General features: G+C 45.2%; 1 protein-coding gene across 5 annotated transcripts in view; it reads right to left on the reverse strand.

The window, feature by feature from the left end:
* Nucleotides 1–1,360: 1,360 nt before the first annotated feature.
* Nucleotides 1,361–21,268, reverse strand: part of SEC31A (SEC31 homolog A, COPII coat complex component) — a 43,623-nt gene continuing 23,715 nt past the window's right edge. For 2 of the 5 annotated variants that reach the window (XM_080633406.1, XM_080633405.1), the window contains 10 exons: nucleotides 19,913–20,086; nucleotides 19,191–19,364; nucleotides 16,456–16,548; nucleotides 15,687–15,816; nucleotides 14,321–14,674; nucleotides 8,539–8,597; nucleotides 6,206–6,478; nucleotides 5,704–5,823; nucleotides 2,900–2,971; nucleotides 1,361–1,911 (listed from right to left, as the gene is read on the reverse strand). In XM_080633406.1, the coding sequence (XP_080489532.1) occupies nucleotides 1,732–1,911; nucleotides 2,900–2,971; nucleotides 5,704–5,823; nucleotides 6,206–6,478; nucleotides 8,539–8,597; nucleotides 14,321–14,674; nucleotides 15,687–15,816; nucleotides 16,456–16,548; nucleotides 19,191–19,364; nucleotides 19,913–20,086 (1,629 nt within the window). In that variant the 3' untranslated portion in view covers nucleotides 1,361–1,731. The remainder of the gene's footprint in view (nucleotides 1,912–2,899; nucleotides 2,972–5,703; nucleotides 5,824–6,205; nucleotides 6,479–8,538; nucleotides 8,598–14,320; nucleotides 14,675–15,686; nucleotides 15,817–16,455; nucleotides 16,549–19,190; nucleotides 19,365–19,912; nucleotides 20,087–21,268) is intronic. The other 3 variants (XM_080633407.1, XM_080633408.1, XM_080633409.1) reach the window with 3 other exon arrangements.

The raw sequence follows: 21,268 nt of genomic DNA on the forward strand, positions 1-21,268 counted from the left end.
TTCCTGCTTCTGTGCAGCTGCTTTTATCCTGTCTTCCCTGTTATCAGGGCCCCAGCATTTCATCTCAAGCATGCAGGAAGCAGTCCCAGGGGAGGAAAGGGGGAGCACCCTTTCTCATCTGCATGAGGAGGTGCTGCAACATTGGCTAGATTATGTGGTCCCAGCACTCAGGAGTGGGGCTGGTGAACTGAATGTTTTTCCCACTGAGGTAGTCTGCCATTTCCTTACTACCAGTTTCTGGCAGCATTAACAAACTTCATGTTTTTGACGCTATTCTGCCAATACAAGAGTCTGCTGGGCAAAGATGAATAAAGGATATCTGCAAACCTTCCCCATGACAGGAGCGGAATACAATCTACTTACAACACTGTTTAGAAACCTATAGCCTAGACTGAAGGGAAAAATTACTCCAATTGTGTTTTTAAACTCCTGAAACAAAGCCAGTCCAAATCGGTGCTTTATGTTCACCAATCATAAAAGCTTATTTAGAAAAGGCTGTGAAGGAAATAAAATTAAGCTCAATTTTCTCAGAGGAATGGAACAGTTGTGCCTGACAAATCTGTAGCTCATAATCAGTTTAAGTCATAGAAGCCAGCAACGATATGATTTGCATTGCTATCTATAATATTTCTTTCACTATGTACTGCCAAACCTACATGCCACAGCTCTGATATTTTACGTAGTTTTTGGGCAGAACTACCTTTTTAAAAACAAAAAAGGCCCCAAAACCCGGACATTTCTTCCAACTGCTGTTCTTCCTAGACTTAAAGCCAGCTCCAGCTGTGCCACAGGAAAGGACAACACACTGTGAAACTCACCTGATCCAACTTGCCAATGGCCATCAGAAGCATGCTCACAGTTTAACACTGCAGCAGAGGCAGCAACCTTCAGGTTCAGGAGACTGCAAGAAACAATTTGCACCTTGTTTACACACAAAATATCCATGTGTCTGTATGGGTGGCTTAAACCACTCTGCATTATTTCTTCTCTGAGCTTTTAAAGAACACACAGCTGTGTTCGGAATCCTTGCTAAACCTTTCTTTGAAATGTAAATCTCCTACTCAGTATAAATGTTAAACACAGCTTTTAGTGATGAGCATGGAGATAAAAAAACCCCCATCCTCATCCTCACTGTGCTCTGGTTTCAGAATCTCTAAGTTTCACTTCATAAAGACACATTTTAATAAATTAACATTTATTGAAAATATCACATCAGCCTTTATTTTGCTCATTTGCCCCAGTGCAAAATTAAGCTATTGAACATGTAAATGGTAATAACAGAACTGCAAGCAGCTTCATAAAATGAAAGACCAAATACACTTATAATACAATCAGACTCTTTAATCTGCTGGAAGGCAATAATCTGGTTTAGGGTCTGATACACAACCTATCTTGTTGTTTTAACACGTGTATCTGTTGTTAAAAGCCACTGTTTAGCAATGTAACATGCATCTAAAAATTGACAATATGGGGCATAATTCATTAAATATACTATCTGTAGACAAGAATCATTAGGGATGGGGAAAAAGATTAAAATAAAAAGAAAAGCACCAGGGCTCCATGGCTCTCCTAGAACGAAGTATTTTGCAGGGAGAGTGTAATGCCATTTGTCAGAGCTCTACTGTGACATGCAGTAAGGAACTAGCATTTGGTCCATTTCCTGCATGTTTGCTGTAGAAATGCACTTCTTTGGAAAAGCAACCGTCAGGGCTTTGCAAATACAGGGTTCCTTCAGACACCCAGCTTGTTGGCCTGGGTGAGGACAACTTTCAGAACAGGCATGAAAGCAGAGGTCTCGCTGAAGTTGCTGGTGCTGACTATGTGTGTGTGAATGTTCAATCCTTCCTGGTAGTTGCGGGTTTCGATGCTCTTCACAATATTGTGCAAACCGGTAACGATGGTTGGAGAGAGCTGCAAGGAAGCCCGGCAAGGCAGGTCAGCAGAAAGAAACAAACGGCACATACATGAGTGCTAGAAAAATCCCGACTGTAACATCTGGCCCTCAGCAAAGTGCATCAATTGGTTCCTTTAAAGATAGCCATCTCCTGAGCTGTACCACATTGGGAACAGTAACAGCAGACTTCAACCAGAACATACCTTCACTGCAGTACTGCAAAGCCCTGATAGCCTTCACTATTAGCTCCTGGATGCAATTCTTTGAGGTATGAGACCTGCCCTGACAGACTCTGGCACATGAAAGACCTACTGAGCTTTCAAGCCTTTGCATAAAGTTCATTGCTCAGCAAAGATGGCCTGACAAGTATCTAATCCTAAGGTACTAAGAGCTCTAAGCCTATTCCTTTGTTCTGCCAGAGACCTCCAGAAACACTTTGGAAAAATTACCAGATTTTCCGCAGTACTTGCACATCTCCCTTCCAGTGAAGCCAGGGAGCCTCCAAGACCTAAATCTTCTGGCTTGTTTCTTTTTGACCCCATGCTGCATGCTTCACTTCCTGGTGGCAGCAAGGGAACTTGCTGTGTTGGCTCATTCTACCAGCAGCTGGGGACAGGGACTCTCTGGATGCATTCACCTAATGACTCCTACTGCAAGGAGCTCTGCTCTCTGGGCTCAGCACAGTCTCTGTACACACCATAAAACTCATGACATAACCCCAAAACACTAAGGTCTGCACAGCAAGTACTATACATAGCTGTTTCTGGAAAATACATGGAATCACAGAATCATAGAATAGTTAGGGCTGGAAAAGACCTTAAGATCCAACCCCTCTGCCATGGAAGCGTACAATACATGGATTTGAAGCACACTTCTGAAGAAAGAACAAGCCCCTGCTACATATTGCAGAGGGGTCCACACCACTGATGAAGTTCTTGACCATATCTGCAACATTTGATGGGAGAAGAAGGGGTGCAGAGGGGAATGAAGTAAACCAGAACTTACTGTCTGTTCCCTTAGCTTGTCATACAGAAACTCCAGGCGTTTATTTGCATCATCTAGTTTCCGCTTGGTTTGCTGCAAGAAATAGATAAATTAAACCACAGTGATTTTAAGAACACCATATTGATCTGATATCATTGCAAGAGGTACACACACAATATAAGTCCTTTCTCAACAACATTTTTCCAACACATAGTTTGAACATTTTGCACTGTACTTTTCTCCCCTGATTTTGCTAGTTAAAAACCTCACATGTTATCACTGTAGTTCTCCACACTTAACTGCTCTAGTTAGCTACAGGGAACAGTAAACTGTGGAAGTGTATCCCAAAAGCCACTGGCATATAAGATATGGAAAGTAACAGAAATCTGAGTTCCACCATCATTTTTTCTATGGCTTACTGGCAAAGCATGATAGATGGATAAAGTTATTACTGAAATCAAGTATCCAGCAATGTCAATGAGAGCTTAAAAGCACATGCAGTCACTGAATTCTAAGTATGTACAACCTCGTCATCATTTATGTCAAATCCTAGTATTTTTCATTATGTGATTAGTAAAACCCAGAGTTTGTTTATAAGCTTCTGCTGTCAACAGAAAAAAACCCTAACAGCTTAACCCAAGCCGTTCTCATAGATCCTTGGTGCTTTCATGTTTTTTTTTTTTAAACAAACAGCAACCAAAAATCAAAGTTTTAAATCCAGAATAATAAAACAGCAATGAAGCATCCAGGTTACAATCACAGAAGCACAAAAAAGTTGGTGGTCAACAGCAGTAGAAATGGCATCAGTGCACAAGTGCACTCCTAAATCAGTACACACATCAATCCATCTTCACTTCGGACAGTGCCATTCCCCTGGCAACTGGAAATGTTTCCCCAGATTAAATAATTGCCCAGAGAGAAAATAACAAAACCTAAGGGAATGGCTCTAGCTCGGGATAAAGACAGACTGGGTGGCTGGCTGCTGTGCTGGAAATTAAGAAAGCTGTTCAGATGGCAAAGGGCATAAAGGAGAACACACACGTGTATCTCGGGCCATGTGTGGAAAACCCCTCAGCAGTAGTTATGCTGTCAAGAAACTGAGACAAGTAAGAAGAAACTGTACTTTTACTTGTACCTCAGGAGAAGCAGGTAAGAAACTGGCTAATTCTTCTGGATTGACCAGCTTTCTCAGATACATGACTTTGGAACAGTTGTTTCAAAACCTGTGTAAAGGTGTACATGCTATTTTAATTTTACAGATGGCCAACTAGGGCAAAGAAGAATTGTCTTTAGTAAACAGCAACATGTCTATCCAGCCAAAAGAAATAAGGTGAAAGAAGTGCAAACTGGTGGTTCTCCTCACTCATTGCTTCCTGTTCCCATTGTTCCCTTTGGAATGTAGTAACTGAGTAGTGCCTGTGTTTGTTCTGACAGTAACTTATGTATACAGTTAGAGTGTTTTCTCTCACTGCTGCATGCTGGAAACACTTGCTCTGCCTAAGAAAATCAAACTTAAGAAGCAAGCAAAAAAGTGTTGGCAGAGCAGAAAAGCAACTCTTGGGTGTAGATGTGAACTGAATGCTTTTGCCTTCTTTGTGTCTGGGAGAAGGGGCACTCAGAGGAAAAACAGGTGAACGGGTCCATGCAGTATATGACTTCTATCCCTGCACTCAACAGCCTAACCTTTAAAGAAAGAATTTTGAGTAATCAAAGGCCACTGAACCTTGTAACGTCAGTCCAAAGAAAGGTCTTTGGCCTCAAAAAGTTTCTGTAAAGGAGTGCATGGGTGAGTCCACCCTGAAACTTGTGGGCTGAGATCCACAGGGAAAAGGAGTACATACATGCAGATCACAAGTCTAAACTACAGAGCCAGCTGGAACTGTACAGTGGACATAACACAGAAGTGACACCGTATGCCCAATACACTCCCACAGCCACTGCCACAGAGCCCTCAGCTCCCAGTCACCGTAACAGTGAGAGTCTGTGCTGCTGACCAAGCACATTCAGTGCACAAAGCTCTCAGTACACCACCAGCCTGTCTTTCATCATCCACTTTTCAGCATGTGGCAGGCACAAACTGAACAGTCAGCATCTGGGCTTTGGAGCAGTGTGTTATTTACTGACCACTGGAAATAAATGAGAAGCTTTCAGGCAGATGGCTCATTTACAAAGTACTGACTGCTACAGAAGAGGTTTTTCCCTATCCAGCTTCAGTGGTCACATTAAAGCTCATAACCTTCCACTTCTCTGCTACCTGCTGTTTCCTTTTGAAATGAGTTTGTTGCAAATCACAGCTTAGAGATCAAAATTTGAGGCATGTTATCACATATGTCAGCCTTGGCTCAGACCTGGCATAATACCAGCTGCTTCCTGCTCTGAAGTTAAGAAGCAGTTAAGCACATGTACAGGGCATGCCTCCACAGTGATCACTTAACAGAAGAAAGGACAGCCCTTTGTACTTATTTTTTTAACAATCAACATCAAAACCTCAACTGTAACCAATTCCAACCCTCCTCCTTAGAAAAGAACAGCAGAGATGGCTGCAGTGGGTTAATTTCCTGCCCATAAAGAACACCATCCTGCTCTGCCCATGCTGAGGGCTGTAAGGACCAGAGTCAAAGTGACTGGGCAGCTGGGCTGTGCTTTGGCCCCAGGCTGCCATATTCTATACGCATGCGGCTTTCCTGCACGTTGCTTGTGGTGCTCAAAGCAGCTGTCAGAAGGCAGCAGCTATCTCAGGGGAGGCTCTGACAGCTAGATGTGCTGCAGGTACCAGCATATCTACCCAAACACAGGGGTGCTCTTGGAACAACAGAGAGACCTACCGGATCAGAGGCAGACAGCAGGCACCTCTGGATAAGAGCTTCAAACGTAGTCTTCAGAATAAGGTGCTCCTCAGGGATGGGCTTCTTGGTGATCTTCTCTGTTGGCAGTGCCTGCACATGCTGAGAAACACAGAGAGCAGGGGAGGTTTTTTCCAGGTCACTGTGACCACATGTTGTTTTCAACTAAAACAAGTGGGATTATTAGCCAGCTTGGCACAACTCCTATTTTTATCCCTCTGGGAGTGTGGAGGTGACATTATCAGCATCTGCTGTCGCTCCCTTTGTAGAGCTGTGAAGCTGCAGAAGGAAACACCTTATTGGTCCATACTGAGTATTAACTGCCAAGAGGCAGTGCCTAGGTGATTACAGTAGCAAAATGACAGCGTGGTGCAAGGCTAGTGACTAAAAACCCTGCAGAACACTTTGGAGGCATAAGAAATGCCAGGCCAAGAGCCTTTGCTGATGTACAAACCAAATGGGTGCAGTGGTGGAGCTACGTTACCTGGATAGCATTGCCAATAGGAGCCCCAGGGGCCCCCTCCATACTGGTTTTGGAAGCTGTGGGTGGCATGCTGGCTGGCCCCAGGGGCTGTGAAGCAGGTGGGCAGCCACCCTGCAGCACCGGCTGCCCTGCAGGGACTTGTGGCAGCTGGAAGATGAATGCACTGGCCAGTGATGCTGGAGCTGGAGGCTGCTGCATCTGAGACTGCGGATCTGCCAGCGGGTTCATGATGGGGGACGTGATGGGAACTGGGGGCAGGAAGTTATCAGGGACCTGGGGAAAGAAACAACAAACAGTGCATTTATGCTGTTGTGTCGGCTGCAGGCAGAGCACAACACCCAGCTTTGATTGAATGCCAACACACAGCAACTGAGAGCTCTGCCAAGCAGAGCGCTAGCCCCCGGGACACAGAAGTAACAGGGGCAGGGATGCAGAATTTCAGTCTGGTTAAACAAACCCATTCCTCTGGCTGCAGCTGCAAGTGCGCAGGGGCAGTAATATCCTCCAGGATTTCCAGTCCTGAGTGCTTTGCCTGGCACAAGAGCTGAGTACAGCCACCTCAAACCAGAGCCACTCTTCCTCTGCTAAGGGCACAAAACAGAGGTTTGGCAGAGCAGCACTAACAAAAGAAGAGTTGCACTAATGGAAACTAACCCACACCTACATCTACTTTTACTATTGGGTGATTATATTTAGATTCTTTCATCTCATTTTAAGGGTACATTTTTGTCCATGCAGTACGTAGGTCACTGCTAGCCGCACGCACCAATAAAGCTTGTGAAAGCCTTTGAAGCTTCTGGCCAACAGGTTTTCACTAAAAAAACCAGATTATGAGCGCATTTCAGACTCATCCCTAAGCACCTGCCCGTTTTTACTCAGAGATTTCAGAAGCATTTGGCAGAGGGAAGAGACAGCAAAATGAGCTACTGGCTTCTGCTGTGGATCATATAGGAATCCAAAGGAAAATTCCCATGGGAATGGCACACATTTCTTTGGGTGTGCATGGAGAAAGGAAATATTACATAACACTGAAAGCTACCCTCAATGAAAGAAACCAGAATTAAGCTAGTGGTTTGGCACAGCAAGAAAAACATTCCCAATCTAGCACCAAAAAAGTCAGTTATAAAGCAATGAATCACAGCAATAAACTTTTTAAGTAGTGAATATGTTCTTAGGTGGAAGACAGCTGCAAATTATGCTGTGGTTTGCAATGTGGTGAGTCATTTTATAATATCCTAAACCACTGCCTCATACAGTGGACATAAGGGAAACAAACACAGAAACATTTCTGACAGATTTTTGTTGAATACCCAACAGGGAATGCAACAAACATGGATCCTCATTTAGAAGGGAGCCAACCCTCAAGCCCCGGCTATGGCAGAAATTCTGGCTGTGACTCACACACAGCAGTAGCAAAACTCCTGTTTGCTTCTTGAACTCCAGCAATTATTCTCACTGACAACTTTCCCCCTACTTAAGAGCCTGAAGCCCTGAGAGGCAGCGTCCCCGCTGCTGTGCAACAAATGTCCCGGCACTGGGGCAGTCCACAGCACACAAAGCAACCCCTATTCCATCCTCCAAAACCTTCTTAATCTTGAACTGCAGAGACCAAAACCCAAAGGGAAAGGGAGATTTCTGCCTTCACCATCACTTAAACCTTGCCTGCTCCAACTTCTTTTCTTCTCCCCACACTTCACACACACCAGACTGACTCTTGCTTCGAAATGCAGCAGGCTGAGAGAACAGTGATGACACTGCTTTGGGGATACACAAGACTACAGCAGCACCAGGGGATCCAAATGTTCCCTTTGCTCTGTGCCAAATGTCCCCAGTTATTCTGCCCTGCTGCAATCTAAATGCATTTTAGAAAACTACATTGCCTCCATCACAAAAATTGTAATACTCTCAGTAGATCTCTCAGGGTCAGACCCTTAATCAGGAGAAATTGCTTTCAGCTCCACCAAAGTCAGTAATCTGTAACAATTTGCTTGGCCTCATCATTTCGTGCAAGTATCATTTCCTGCAAAACTCATCTGCTTTACTGCAAATGAAAATAGCCTGAGGTATTTTCTTCCCTCAAACCAGGATCAATGTTATTAACAACCACAACTTTAGCAAAACCCCGCCATCTCTTTAAAGGCTTAAATACTTGGAGAGACAATGCATATTGCAGAGGCATAAAGGCCATTTCTTCCCATGAGGTGCAGCTTTTGTTTGCTGCTAACCCTTTTCTTGTCCTTCTCCCACCAGCAAGTTTCCCCATGAGCAGCTGAAGTTACTGCTTTTCAAGTGGTCAGCACTCAATTGTGTTGAGACAGAATTTCCTGGAGTACCTTCTTCTTCTTGGCAGCTCTGTTGAGGGCAGGAGGATCATTCCAGCCATTCTGAGGCCCTGGGACAGAAAGAAAACAGACTCTTCAGTACCTTGGAGGAGTGCAGTGATGTCTTTTGAGCTCAGCTGCTCACCACAGCTCTGCTGGCAGGGGCTTGGCAGAACCCTTGCCTGCCTGTTCCTCTACCCTTCCCTGGGGGCCAGCACAGCTTCTGTGCCAGTCAGAGCTTCCCAACACCCCAGCCATCAGCCCCTTTGGGCTCTGTGCCCACTGTGCAGGTTTGGCATCATGACCAACTGTTCTCAAGTTTGAAAGAAGTAGGTTCCTTCTTTTTCTTTAATAATAACCTTTTCTTCTCTTGCAGGAAAACACCTTTGAGCAGACACCTTTGAAAAGGCAGGCAGTTGCCCAAAACACAAACTATTCTGCTACACAGACTGTATATGTGAAGAGAAGCTTCAGTTATCAGTGAAAGTTTCTCCCATCTGTATCATGAGAACAAACAAGAACCAGTTTTGAACTTCTTTTCACCCATGATCACCATAACATTATCATAGCCATTAATCATCACCATAACATTATCATAGCCATTAATCAGCAGCAGAGATGTCAGAATCCATGGGTGAATAAAGACCACTAAGCTGCATCCATTCCTCCATTCCCCCAAAAGCTGCTGCTGCTGTGATTGTGTACTGTGATAGATTTATAGATGACAGTGAAGATGTGTTTCGCAGCAACATCACACACAGAGGAGGCATAAGAGGCAAAAGGAGCCTTAAACACTTCAGGCAAAATTCACCCAGGCACCCTGGAGACACAGAAGAGCCATAAAACCAGGTTTCCCCTGCCAGCTACAGCATTTATGGGTGCTGTGTCCCAAAAGCAGAGCAGAGCTGCTAGAGCAAGGTGGCAAAATCTAGCTTTCAGCATCAGGGGCAATTTGTTTGAAACAGAAAGCAGCACAGAGGATATTTGAGCAGATTCACAATCCAGCATGTTGTTCTGTACCAAACCTTCTGCTCTCCCAGGAAAGCACGCTCCGTGCAGCTGCAAGACTGGTACATCAAAGCTCACACTAGTGCATTAAAAGTAATTCCCCATTTCATCAGGAAGCGCATGTAATTGGAACCACAGCATTACCTTGCCCAGTAATCAGGATTTATTGCACAAAAAGCCAGCAAGACAATCCTTGTTCAATGGACTTTTTCACCACAGTGTTTTCACTTAGCAGATGATGAATTCACCTCAGACAGCAGCGCTTAACATCACTGCAGAATTTACTCATTTATATAAACTTTCATTTGCTTTCAAGCTTTTGTTAAACAGAATGCATGTAGAAGAGGTAAATGCATGTTAAAGGGGTAAATGGAGAACAATTTAAAACCCCTTTCACGTATGCTTTCTTTTGAACCAATCTGCCCTCTGCCAACAGTTAGGTTCCTACCTATCCAGAATATCCCAGAGTATTTCTTATACGGTAAGTCTAGTTTCTGCAGTGCTGATGGTGGCAACATGTTAAGAAGATCTCCCAAACTGTTACTGCTGTGAATTTCCTGGGATAATTTGCTTTAAAAGATGAAAAGCAGCATTTATTTCTGTGGTTAAAAACTCCAGATCTGTTGTTATAAGTTTTAATTAAGGAATTAAAAATGGATTTTATTAAAATGTAATTGGCAAACAGCATTGCACTTCATGTTCTCTGAAGAACATGTGCATTATTGATGTCTATTCAATTAATTTCAGGTAGTGGCTGTAATTACTTTCAGGTTAGGTGGTACCTAGTTCACCTGTGAAGGGAGAGGCCTGGTCTTGAGTTGGTGAGTTTTCTGCAGATAAAATGCAAAGAGAACTAAACCAAAGATGTTCTTCAGAAGTAACAAAACAATTGGTTTGTAGTTTTTGATGAGCAATTTAGTTTCAATAAGCACGAGAAGTCATGGGGAAAAGCACCTAACCTAATTACAATGCCAATTTTGAGACAAGTCATTTGTCCAAACCACCCTAGGGAATTTTTTTTGTCTGCCTTCTGTGAAAACAAGCCTGTTGGTCCTTCCACACTGTAAATCTGTGTTTCTGGTTGTTTCTAAGAAATCTTGCAGTCTTGGCCCACTTTCTTACCTCTTCTGGTGTTCATATCTTCTATTCCTGTCAGGCAGGGTAGCCATCAGACCATTACTCTTAGCAACAATCTTCTCACCATCGTTTTAGCATTCCAGAAAGCTTTTCAGGAGATGCTTAAAGTACTTGAACTCAAGGTGGATGCCAAGTATTTTCCCAAATCAAGGTGCACTCTTGGCTGCATCCAGCCCAGCAGAATAACAAACTGTGTTCACACAGTAGCTTTATTCACATGTGAAAAGACACACTGCCTGCTCAGATTGAGCAACAAATCCAAACAGCAAAGGAAGCAAATAAAGCCTTTGCCACTTCATAGGGAACAACTTTGGGGATGAGATAACTCCCTTCCCTGGGGCTGGACTTACGCACATACAGTGCAAACCCTTCCCCTAGCTCAGAACTGCTCTATTACAATTTCAAACAAGATTCAAGACTGAAAATTAGAACTCCCTTGGCAGCAGGTTCACAAAACAAAGTGATAGGTTAAAAATGAAATGAAATGTACGCTTTTCTTGCTTACTGGAGCTCCAAGCACAGCTTAAAATTCTGATGTTATATGCATTTGCAATAAACATAAGATGTTTATACAACCATTTCTAAGTGCATATTTAAATCCAAGCCAGTTCAAAGGTCAGATGCTTTTCAAGACTTTGAATTTGAGATCTTTTTTCTGTCCTCCCTTACCTCCACCTTGAAATGAATCACATTTGCAAAGTGAAACATGATGTTCCCAGACTAGATCATCACCACACACAAAAGCACACCACTTCAAAGCCAAGATCAGCATCACTATACGCTCTGCACTGCAACACCCAGAGTTAAGGTGAGATCTACCATCTACTTCTGGCTGCAGATTCCTGTGGTTCTATGGTATCTCATGCTAAGGCATCCTTCGCTAAGCAGTGCGGCTACTCTGGAGAATATGCTGGTGGTGGTTAAGCATATTAAGCATGTACCCTGTCATTTCTTCATTTACAAAGCACATTTTTTTCCTTCCTGTTTTGTTTTCTTGACAAGTGTGACCTAAAGGACAGTGTGCTCTTCAGATACCTCTTTTTTCCATAGCTCTCCAGCTGCAGGCAGCATTTGCAAGCCAATAGCCCACATGCATAAACCATCTGGCCTCAGCACCTCACTGTGCCCTGGAGTCCACCTCTGCATTTCAGTGCAAGGCTGGTGTTTGCCAGGAGTCAGAGACAATGACAAAGACTGGGTTCTTGAAGGTCTGACAGTTTGCACTGGCCACCTTCTCACCACAGCTGCTGGGAAGGGCACAGGCAGCAATGATAGTTCTCAAAAAGCCTGGTATGGGCAACTTCTAATTTTTGAAAGGAAATCTAGGAAGGCAACGTGGATAACAACTGCTTCAATTCCCCTTGTGTCCCTAATTTCTACTGTCTGGAGTACAGACCTTCACCCGCTTCGAGCATGCTACATGGACTATATCACTTCAATGTTAACACAAGAAACCCAGCAAGTGACAGATCTGAAGTGCCTGCCAGTGACATAAGTAGTAAAATGTACAAGAAGGAACAATTTTCTTGTTCCTTGCAGGTGCAGAAGCTATGCTGTCTGCATTGTAACGTGCTCCTTCACACCCCAGGCTTAGAACCTTATCCAACATCTCTTCCTCTGTCCAATATAAAAATTCCTCTGGTTTAGAGAAACAAGTCAGACACGCCCCATAACACTGGGTCAGGAGAGATCACAGTACAGCATCTCCAAAACCAGAGAGGACACTGAATCTGGCTGCAGGATGGCACAAAAATACCTTCTCTCTACTAGCAGCTGTGGCAGCTGCAGCAGCTGCGTTATACCAGTCCTCTCTATCTTTTGAGAGAGCAAAAGACCCTTTCTCTGCAAACAGGGTGCGGAAAAGAGAGTTTGCCTGTCTGTAGGTAATGCTGGACAGGTGAGGGCTCCCACCCTTACAGATGCCAGGAGAACTTACTCACAGGACTGCTGCTGTCAAGATAAAGACAAAGGCAATATGCCTTTTCTGCACTCCATCACCTCTAGCAGACTTAAAGTAAGAGAGGGGAGTCACAGTGGGGTCCTTAGGGCCTGTCAGCAGAGTCAGCATCTCTGGAACATCCCTCAAATCCTGCCTAATATTCCTCTGCTCCCTGCTTCCCAAATCTGGACCACAGCTCTCCAACTAGACCACCCGAATGCGAAGTATGTTTATGGGCAGGTTTAGAAAAGGACTGCTCGTGCATCCTGCACAGTCTGACATATGCAAACCTGTTGTTTTAGAGACTGCTAAGTGAAGAGGCAGGTTTGTTATCATAAGCAAGGTCACTGTCCCATTGCAAAGGCAGTTACACATTCAGGCAGTCACAAGGAGATACTGAGCCCCACCTCAGTGCATGCTCTCTCACCATGCGTGCTCAAACATGCTCTTGTGTCAGCCACACACACATGCTTTTAATTAACATTCAGGAAACAGACATGTAAAAGCATTTCTAGATCACTTCTTCCTGTCTTTTAAGGCATTCACAGCTCCATTATACCCCATCACACTAAGTGGTTAGGAAAATAATAATGGGAGCTGATGCCACAGGAAATGCTGTTAGAATTAAATATGCTGCCAACCCTCGGCTTGAAATGCCACTCACAAATCAGGGACACAAGGACAAATCTCATTTCAAAGTTGTTCTGCGAGGAGAATTGGGATCGACTTCTCCGCAGCAACGAGGAAAACTTGCTCATTTCTGTATTTTACTCTCCAGCCACATAGCTTTTGACACCAGCCTCACAAGCTTAAAACTGTGCCACTATCCATCCACAGTATATGACAGCCTCATAACAATAGACATATTGTTATAACATAAGACAACGCTGTAGCACCGTGTCTTGGGCAAGTCAAAAGCTACAATGAAAAGTAAAAAGGGGTCAAAAATCCACCTCAAAAGGAGCATGACCAGGTGATTCTTCCCCTCTACTCTGCTCTGGTGAGACCCCACCTGCAGGACTACATTCAGCTCTGGGGCTCCCAACACAAGAAGGATGTGGACTTGCTTGAGTGAGTGCAGAGGAAAGCCACGAAGATGATCACAGGGTTGGAGCACCTCTCCTATGAAGAGGCCTACAAGAAAGCTGGAGAGGGACTTTTTACAAAGACATGTAATAACAGGACAAGAGGGAATGGCATTAAACTGAAAGAGGCGAGATTTAGATTAGATATTAGGAAGAAATTCTTTACTGAGGTTGGTGAGACACTGGCACAGGGTGCCCAGAGAAGCCGTGTCTGCCCCATCCCTGGCAATGTTCAAGGCCAGGTTGGACGGGGCTTTGAGGAACCTGGTCTCGTGGAAGGTGTCCCTGCCACCGGTCCCTGGGGTTGGAACTGGATGAGCTTTAAGATCCCTTCCAACTCAAACCATTCTATGATGCTATGAAAAGCTCTGAGTTTGTGGTAGGTCTGACTTGCAAGAGAAAAATGACTGCTTGTGCTGCTCAGCTAGTGCTCATGAAGCAACACAGCCATATCATTGCTAGATTCACAGGGAAGATGATGTGGTTTAGAAATGCTTTAAATTGGCCTCTAAGCAAAAGCAAACTTGGTACAGAGCATTCACAAGGAAAAGGTGCACATTTGAGTGAGTAATGAAGCAAACCCCTTCCCCCCTCCCTGCCTGCCCACCCCTGTCCAAGCGCAGACCTGTTCTCTGGGATGCAGGAAGGTCACTGGTTGCAGGCAGAGTACCTGTTGGTCCAGTAGGTAATGCATTAGCCACAGAAGTTGCTGGAGGTCCCGGCCTGCCAAGCTGAAAGGATGCGCTCGAAGGAGAAAGAGGGAAGGAAGAGGGATTCAGGCTTGTTGGGGAGGGTTGAGGCTTCCCGGGACACAGTGGGGAGAACATGAAGTGGGCAAGGGCAGAGGGTGGGTAAGGAGGGGTGGTATTAGGAGCAGGGTTTGAATAAGAAGCTGAAGCAGGGGCAGCAGTAGGCTGCTGAGGCTGATAGAGAGCTAGTCCCCCTGTTCCATGGGAGTACTGCTGTGCGGCTTGATACGCTACAAACAGGGAGAAAAGGCATTCAGTCAGTGAGTTCATAAGAGGAGCAAGTTTCATCTGTCTCTGCTTCCTTCTCCACCTGACTCTCCTCTCTTCTCGCCCCTTCCCCCTCAAACCACTTACCTGCCCAGCCAAATCTGGCTCCCACAACTCTGCCTGTACTTACAGAACTGCTCAAAACCTCAGCCTGCACTGGCAGCGGGGTGCCAGAGCAAGGACTCCCATTCTCCCTCCCAGACTCTTCTGTTCAGACCCATCACACCACTTGAGCTGAGACTGGGGCACATGGATGGTGATGCTCTGGCTGTTTTCTGGATCGCTATAATCCTCACGGTACCTCTCAGTGAAGAGAAACACCCGCCCCAGGTTTGCACAAAGTGAAAGCCTAGGCCAAAGAAGTGAACAGCGGCCTCTGGAAGTGAATTCAAGGTCACAGCCTTTCACTGCGGGCCCTGCAGCTTAGTTAACTTCACTGCCTCTTCTCTGCTCATCTATGCCCATTTATTCCTCCCTGGTGCCTGTACTTTCAGTCTCCTACTTTGAGTGTACAGTCAGTACTCTACTCCCTTCCTCACTCACCTCTGCTACTGCCCTCCCCTCCTCATCCTTTTTCCCATCTTCAAGGAATCCCAGCGAGAAACGGATGGCCCAGCCACACACAGATGAGTTGGGTCACTCTTTGCAAGGCCCATACTGCTTCTCCAGGACTCACACTGAGGGGATTCTGATCCCAACACACCCTTGGGAAGGGCCAGCCGAGGAGTGAGTCTAAGAGCCATGGGCAGACACCTCAGCAGAGGAGACGAGGTCTGACAGAGGGTGCCTGATGCCTGGACCCCACCAAGAAACAACAATCCCCAGATACTATCTCAGGAGCTTCCTACCCAAGAAACGTGGGACTGGCATGGTCTGAATACTTCTATTTCCAACTTGGCTATCCCCAAGTAAATGCAGCCTCATCAATGGCTGGCCCATCTGGGTAGGAAGGAGAAGGGAGCTGCTGTTACTCACTCTGCGGGTACGTTGGCCGAGTCCCTGCTTGTGAGTATGTGCTGTAATTGTCAGATGTGGCTTGCTGAGGTGGCATGTTGGGGTTAATGGCACCTGGCATGATAAACCCTGGAGGAGGTGGGTTGTCTCCCTGTAGAAAAAGATTGCAGGAGAAAAGGGTAGGGTAAGATAAGATTTAGTCAGCAATGGTAATGCAATGGGAAGCAGAACTGTATCAAAATGATCAATTCACATTTCAAGGTCTGAAACCACGCTCCCTGGAAGAACCACCAGCACAGGGACAAATGCCTCCAACCACCCCAGTGCCTTAGGGTGCTCAGCGTAACACTGAAAGCACAGCCTGTATGTGCAGTGACTTCAGCAGCAGCAGGGCAGCACATACCTTCCTGCGCAAGGGAGAGGTCCTTGCCAGCACTGCCTGCTATTCAGGCAGTCTGAGAGTGCTCTGCCATCCACAGCTTTCAACCAAAAAACTTAAACATTAACTCTGAAGCTTCTAATTTCCATGGGAAAGAGGGAAAAGAAAAATATTACCACACCATCCAGTGTAACGCAAGGGCTGAGGGGGCTCAGGTCACACTGACCTCCCACCCAAGGCTTCCCAGAGCCACTCATCTGGGCATTGGTGAAAAAGAGACATAGAGGAGCAAAACCATGTGGAAGCTGCTCTTTCCATCTGTCCATATCAGACTGTGTCAAGCACACAGACTACACCAGGGGACATACTGGGGTAGATCAGGGGCTCAGAGAGGAATAATGAAGGTTATACCTGTGTGTCAGAGGGACAGCCTGCAGGAGGATGGCTGGGAAAGGCAGTAGGAGTTTTGTTACTCCAGGTAGTGACAGTAGGGGCAATTCTAACCTGAATCAAACAAAGAAATACCAATCATGGAAAACAAAACAATAAAAAATCCTCTAAAGGGTTTCAACAGAATGATATGCAAAGAAGTGAACACTAAGAGGTTTGCATGCTGGCATTTGCAGCACAGCCATAAAATCTCAGGGGAAGAAGGAAAAGTGCATTCAAGACAGATGAAATCACTGTGTGCTGGAGCTGAAGTGAGTTGCAGAGTCAAGACGAAGCACAGCAGAGACACAGCTACAACAGGCTGTGGAGCAAGTGCAGGGTTACACGTGCCTGTGAGCCAGTTCTGCCTCTTTCATCACACCTTCCTATTGCAGAAGCTCCCCTCAGACTACTGCAGGACACCAAGCGTTGCTAACCACAGTTGGAAGTTCCATATTAAGTTCAAACATACTGCCTCACACAAAAGCAGTCAGTTTAGATTGAGCTATAGATGAATTAAAAAAGGTTAAAATTTGATATTCAACTCTTGCACATGCACAAATATCTTAATGCTAACTGCTTCCCAGGCAGTCTCTCACAGCAACTTTCCTCTACCTTACCTCTTTCTCACTCCAAAGCCTTTCAGTTCCATATGACCACTACTACCTTTCTGATCAAATAGAAACCTCCTATGCCTGTGACACTCCCAAGCAAGAAGATGTGCTGTGCCTGGCATGCACAGTGAGGGTCAGGAGCCTGACAATGGAATGCAGGCAGAGGGAAAGCTGTGACCTAAAGTCCTGGCTGGCCCAGCTGGCTTCAGTCTATCTGTCTCTAAGCCCTTTGCAGTGCTGGACTGATGGTGCAGTCAGCTGTACAACAACCACTGTCAATGTCTGCATAAGTCATCACTGGATTCATCTAGAAGACTCTTCCATTCCCTTGCACGCCTGGTTTTTTTTTTTTTCAGATGAAAAAGAAGGTTCAAAAACTTTGCTGAAAGGAAACTAAGTTTTAAGTACATGGTCCTATTTCAGATAGCAACTTAAAAAGGGCTGCCTCAAGCTTGAACAAGCCCTATGTACGCACTTCCTCAAATATGTAATTTTTTTGTCTTCTGGTTCACCAGCATACTGCTGGGCACCTGACACAGCACTTGTCTCTTTCAAGCCCTTCCTACTGAGCATGAGCTCCCTGGAAAGCCAAGAACACAGGGGTAACTCACTCACAGTGTGCTTGTGGGGCTGTGATACACCCAGCCTTTTAAAAATGAGTAGGGCTTGCTCAGAGTAATAACTTGAGGCATTCCTGAAACAGCAGCAGGAGAGGGAATTTCAGTTTAAAAGGCATTGCCACCTAGAGGACATTTGCTGTTTTCCACAGCCAAACAGGAATTGCAGCATTGCTTCTCGAGGGAATTCACTGGTTACAAGGAGGAAAGCAACAAATGCAGGAAATAGTAGTTAATTATTGACAATGATGCATTTAGAGTTATACACAACGGTGTTAACAAGGTAATCTTGTATGAACAGGATGAAGGCTTTGTCCCTTCTGAAAACTACTTTGTGAACACCCTGGAGACAAGGTAAAGGCATCTCTCCCTCTCAGTAACACTGATGCATTTTAAATGTGCAGTTCCCTCTTCTGTGGTTGTTTCAGGGATGTCTTAACATTAAGAGGGAGAGAACAAAGCCCAACCACCCAACTTTTCAGCTCTTCTCTCCTGCACCATTTCTCTGGCAGGCAGTGTTTGAAGGGCAGCACTGACAGTGGCATGCTTCTGCTTGTGCCAATCTCCTCTGCATAAGGAGAACACCCACAACACTAACACAGCTCTGCTCTCAGAAAAGCCTAGCCCAGAGCTCCTGCGTAAAGCATGGCCAGATGAGCTCCAGCTCTGTGCTGAGGGATTACAGACTTGGTGATGCTCCTCAAGCATTCACACAGCCAGAGCTGCCCACCCTACCACGCTCTGATGTGCCAGTGTGGTCTGGTGCAGTGTCATCCTCAAGCTATAGATAAAACCAGGGCATCTGCCTCTTCCATTTCTCCTCTTCCTCCCTGCACAGCCTCCAGCTCCCTTATTAGTCCCATACTCACCAGGTGTTTCTTCTAGCACAGATCACTTTCAGCCTAGGTCAGTTTCCCACTCCTATCCCACCCTGGCCCATGCCTATGCCACCTTATGCCCAGCTGGGAAGGTGTTTTCATAGTAGGTTGTACCCATGACTGCTGAAACATGCCCGCAGTTTGCTATTGCCACTACTCGGCTACTTCTGCAGCCCACACCAGAGCTGCAAGGAGAAAACACAACAGCCCCAGAAGAGGCTAGTGAGCAGCATAAGCAAACCCCGAGGCCTGCAGGGATAGGACAACATCAGGGACTAAAGAGTGCAAGCACAGAAACATCCTGCAGTGCTCTCTCACATAGTCATTTCTGGCACTGAAGCACATTTTCAGACAAAGGGGGAAAACACCTGATCTTCAGAAGCAGGCTACTTGACATGGTGTTTAACAGACGTTTCCAGATAAGGAGTGAAGGATGCCAACTGCACTGACTGAAAAGCAGCACCAGTGACTTCCACCACAAGGCTCTCAGCAGAGGTGTGTCATACCCCTCCAGTTCATATCAAGAGAAAGACAAAAAAATTCCTCTATCCCATCACTCTCCAGAACTCAAACACTATGTTCCTCCCTGACTGCCAAAAGCCATTTACCTGTTGGTAATACTGCTGGGCTGGAGCCTGGGGCCCTTGCATCTGTCCAGCCACAGGGCCAGCTCGTCCTTTGGGCATGGGCTGTCTCTCATATGGTGCTTTGACGGCCTCCTCTCCCTGTGGAAGCTCCCCTTGGGCTCTGCAAAGCCGGTCCCGTAACTGCATGATGTTTGGCTGCAATCAGAAAAGGACAGGGAAGGAAGGTTAACGGCACTGCCTGTCACCCAGTGCATCACATCAAGAGGCTGACTGGCCACACAGTGATGAGCTCTTTCAGAAGCTTGCTCTGCACTGTTTGATTGGAATAAGTCTTTTCTGCATGAGACATGGGGCTATTAGAACTGCCTGCCTCCTATCTTGGGCTGCATTATTCCCAAGACAGCCTGCCAATGAATACCAGCTGACTGAAGATGAGAAATCAAAAGAAAACAACCAAGTGTCAAGGTATGTATTTCACTGTGTCTGGCTTGCAGGAGAGACAGCTGCCCCTTTGGCAGCCACCAGCTGCAAGGTAAGGGTGTGAAATGAAGAGGGAGAAGAACAAAGCCATGTACTTCCGCCAGCTCAGAGAGGCCAACACAGGAAGCAGGGAAACAGTCTTACTGACACATCCAAAGGTGCATTTCGAATGGCAGTCCTGCTGGCTACCCACATACACAGACATTTGCTTGAAGCACACTTGTTCACAGAGAGATGGAGTAAAACACCCGAATGGTCTGTACCTGGTTGGTGTTTGCAGGAAGGAAAGTCAAAGCTGCAGCAATGCTGCCCTGGGAGGCCAGAAGGTTGGCATACTGACTCATCTTCTCAGCCAAAAGCGCCCCCACAGCATTCGGGTCCACAGCCTGGGTGAGCTGCACGGCTTTGCGCAGGATTACAACTTTCTCTATTAAATCCTGGAAGAGGAGGAAGAAACCAAAACAAACATATCAGGTGGAGTCCAAAGCCAAAAGTACTGCTTTTATTAATCAGGATTTCAAAGCCCTATGAGCACTGAGCATGTTCACCAAAAGAGTATGCTTTCATAACAATATCTAGTGAGAGACATGAGAGTGAAGAGAAACATCATGCCCATCACTGCTATTAGTGCTAGGGTCCTGCACATTCATTTGCAGCGTTTCAGTAAGTCACTACTTCACCATGTTAATCAAAAAGATCTCATAACTCCCTTGGAAGAGGTTGTCCATGGTCTTCTGGTTGTTACTGCAAAAATGGTTTTCCTGGTATTCACCAGGAATACTCCATATCTGTACAAGGATGTGCTTTCCTTGCACATCCCCAAATACCAGAGCTGGTCTTGGCTGGGTTTCCTCATAGTACTAAATTACAGGAACATTTTCTGTTCAGTTCTCTCATAGTTTTCTTATTTTCATTGCATTTTACTGGAAAATACTACAAATATTCATTTGTCAATATTAACATGCAATCTCTCTTTAAAATCTTGTCATAGATTTAGTGAGAGTGTACGACACACAGGATTCCAACCATACATCACTAATAAGGGCCGTTTACTGACAGCTCAATAATATGTTTGTGTTTTTCCCAACAAATCAGCACTTCAAAAAACGCAAGAAAAAAACCCATAAATCAATTCAAAGCAGCAGCTTCTACAAGTTTCAGCAATTCCACATTATAGTAAACAAGCAGCCTGATAATGACACCAACAATATTTTTCAATTTTAGTGTCTGAGCAAGCAAAGCCATGAAATCAAAATGCAAATTCAGCTGAAAGGTAAATGTATAAACAAGGCCCTCAAAGTCAAGAGACTAGAAAGTAATTTTGATAATTCAAAACTGAGGAAAGTTAATAATGTGAAGCAAAGCTCACATATATTCCAGTTCCTTCAATTAACTATAGAGAGACCCAGCACTAGCAGCTAACATTACTGTAAGTACTTTCTAAAACTGGTCCTTCAAAGGCCCTGAACAGATGGAAAAAACTAAGATTATAGTATAAAATAAATGATTCCATAATTGCTTCATCTCACTGCCATCAATCCTATTCCCCCAAGATATTTGCTATATGCAATATATTTCACCTCTGGAAACCAAAGCATGTATGTGCAACCCCCTAAAGA

This window comes from Psittacula echo (assembly GCF_963264785.1).
Source record: "Psittacula echo genome assembly, chromosome: 1".
Classification (NCBI taxonomy): domain Eukaryota; kingdom Metazoa; phylum Chordata; class Aves; order Psittaciformes; family Psittacidae; genus Psittacula; species Psittacula echo.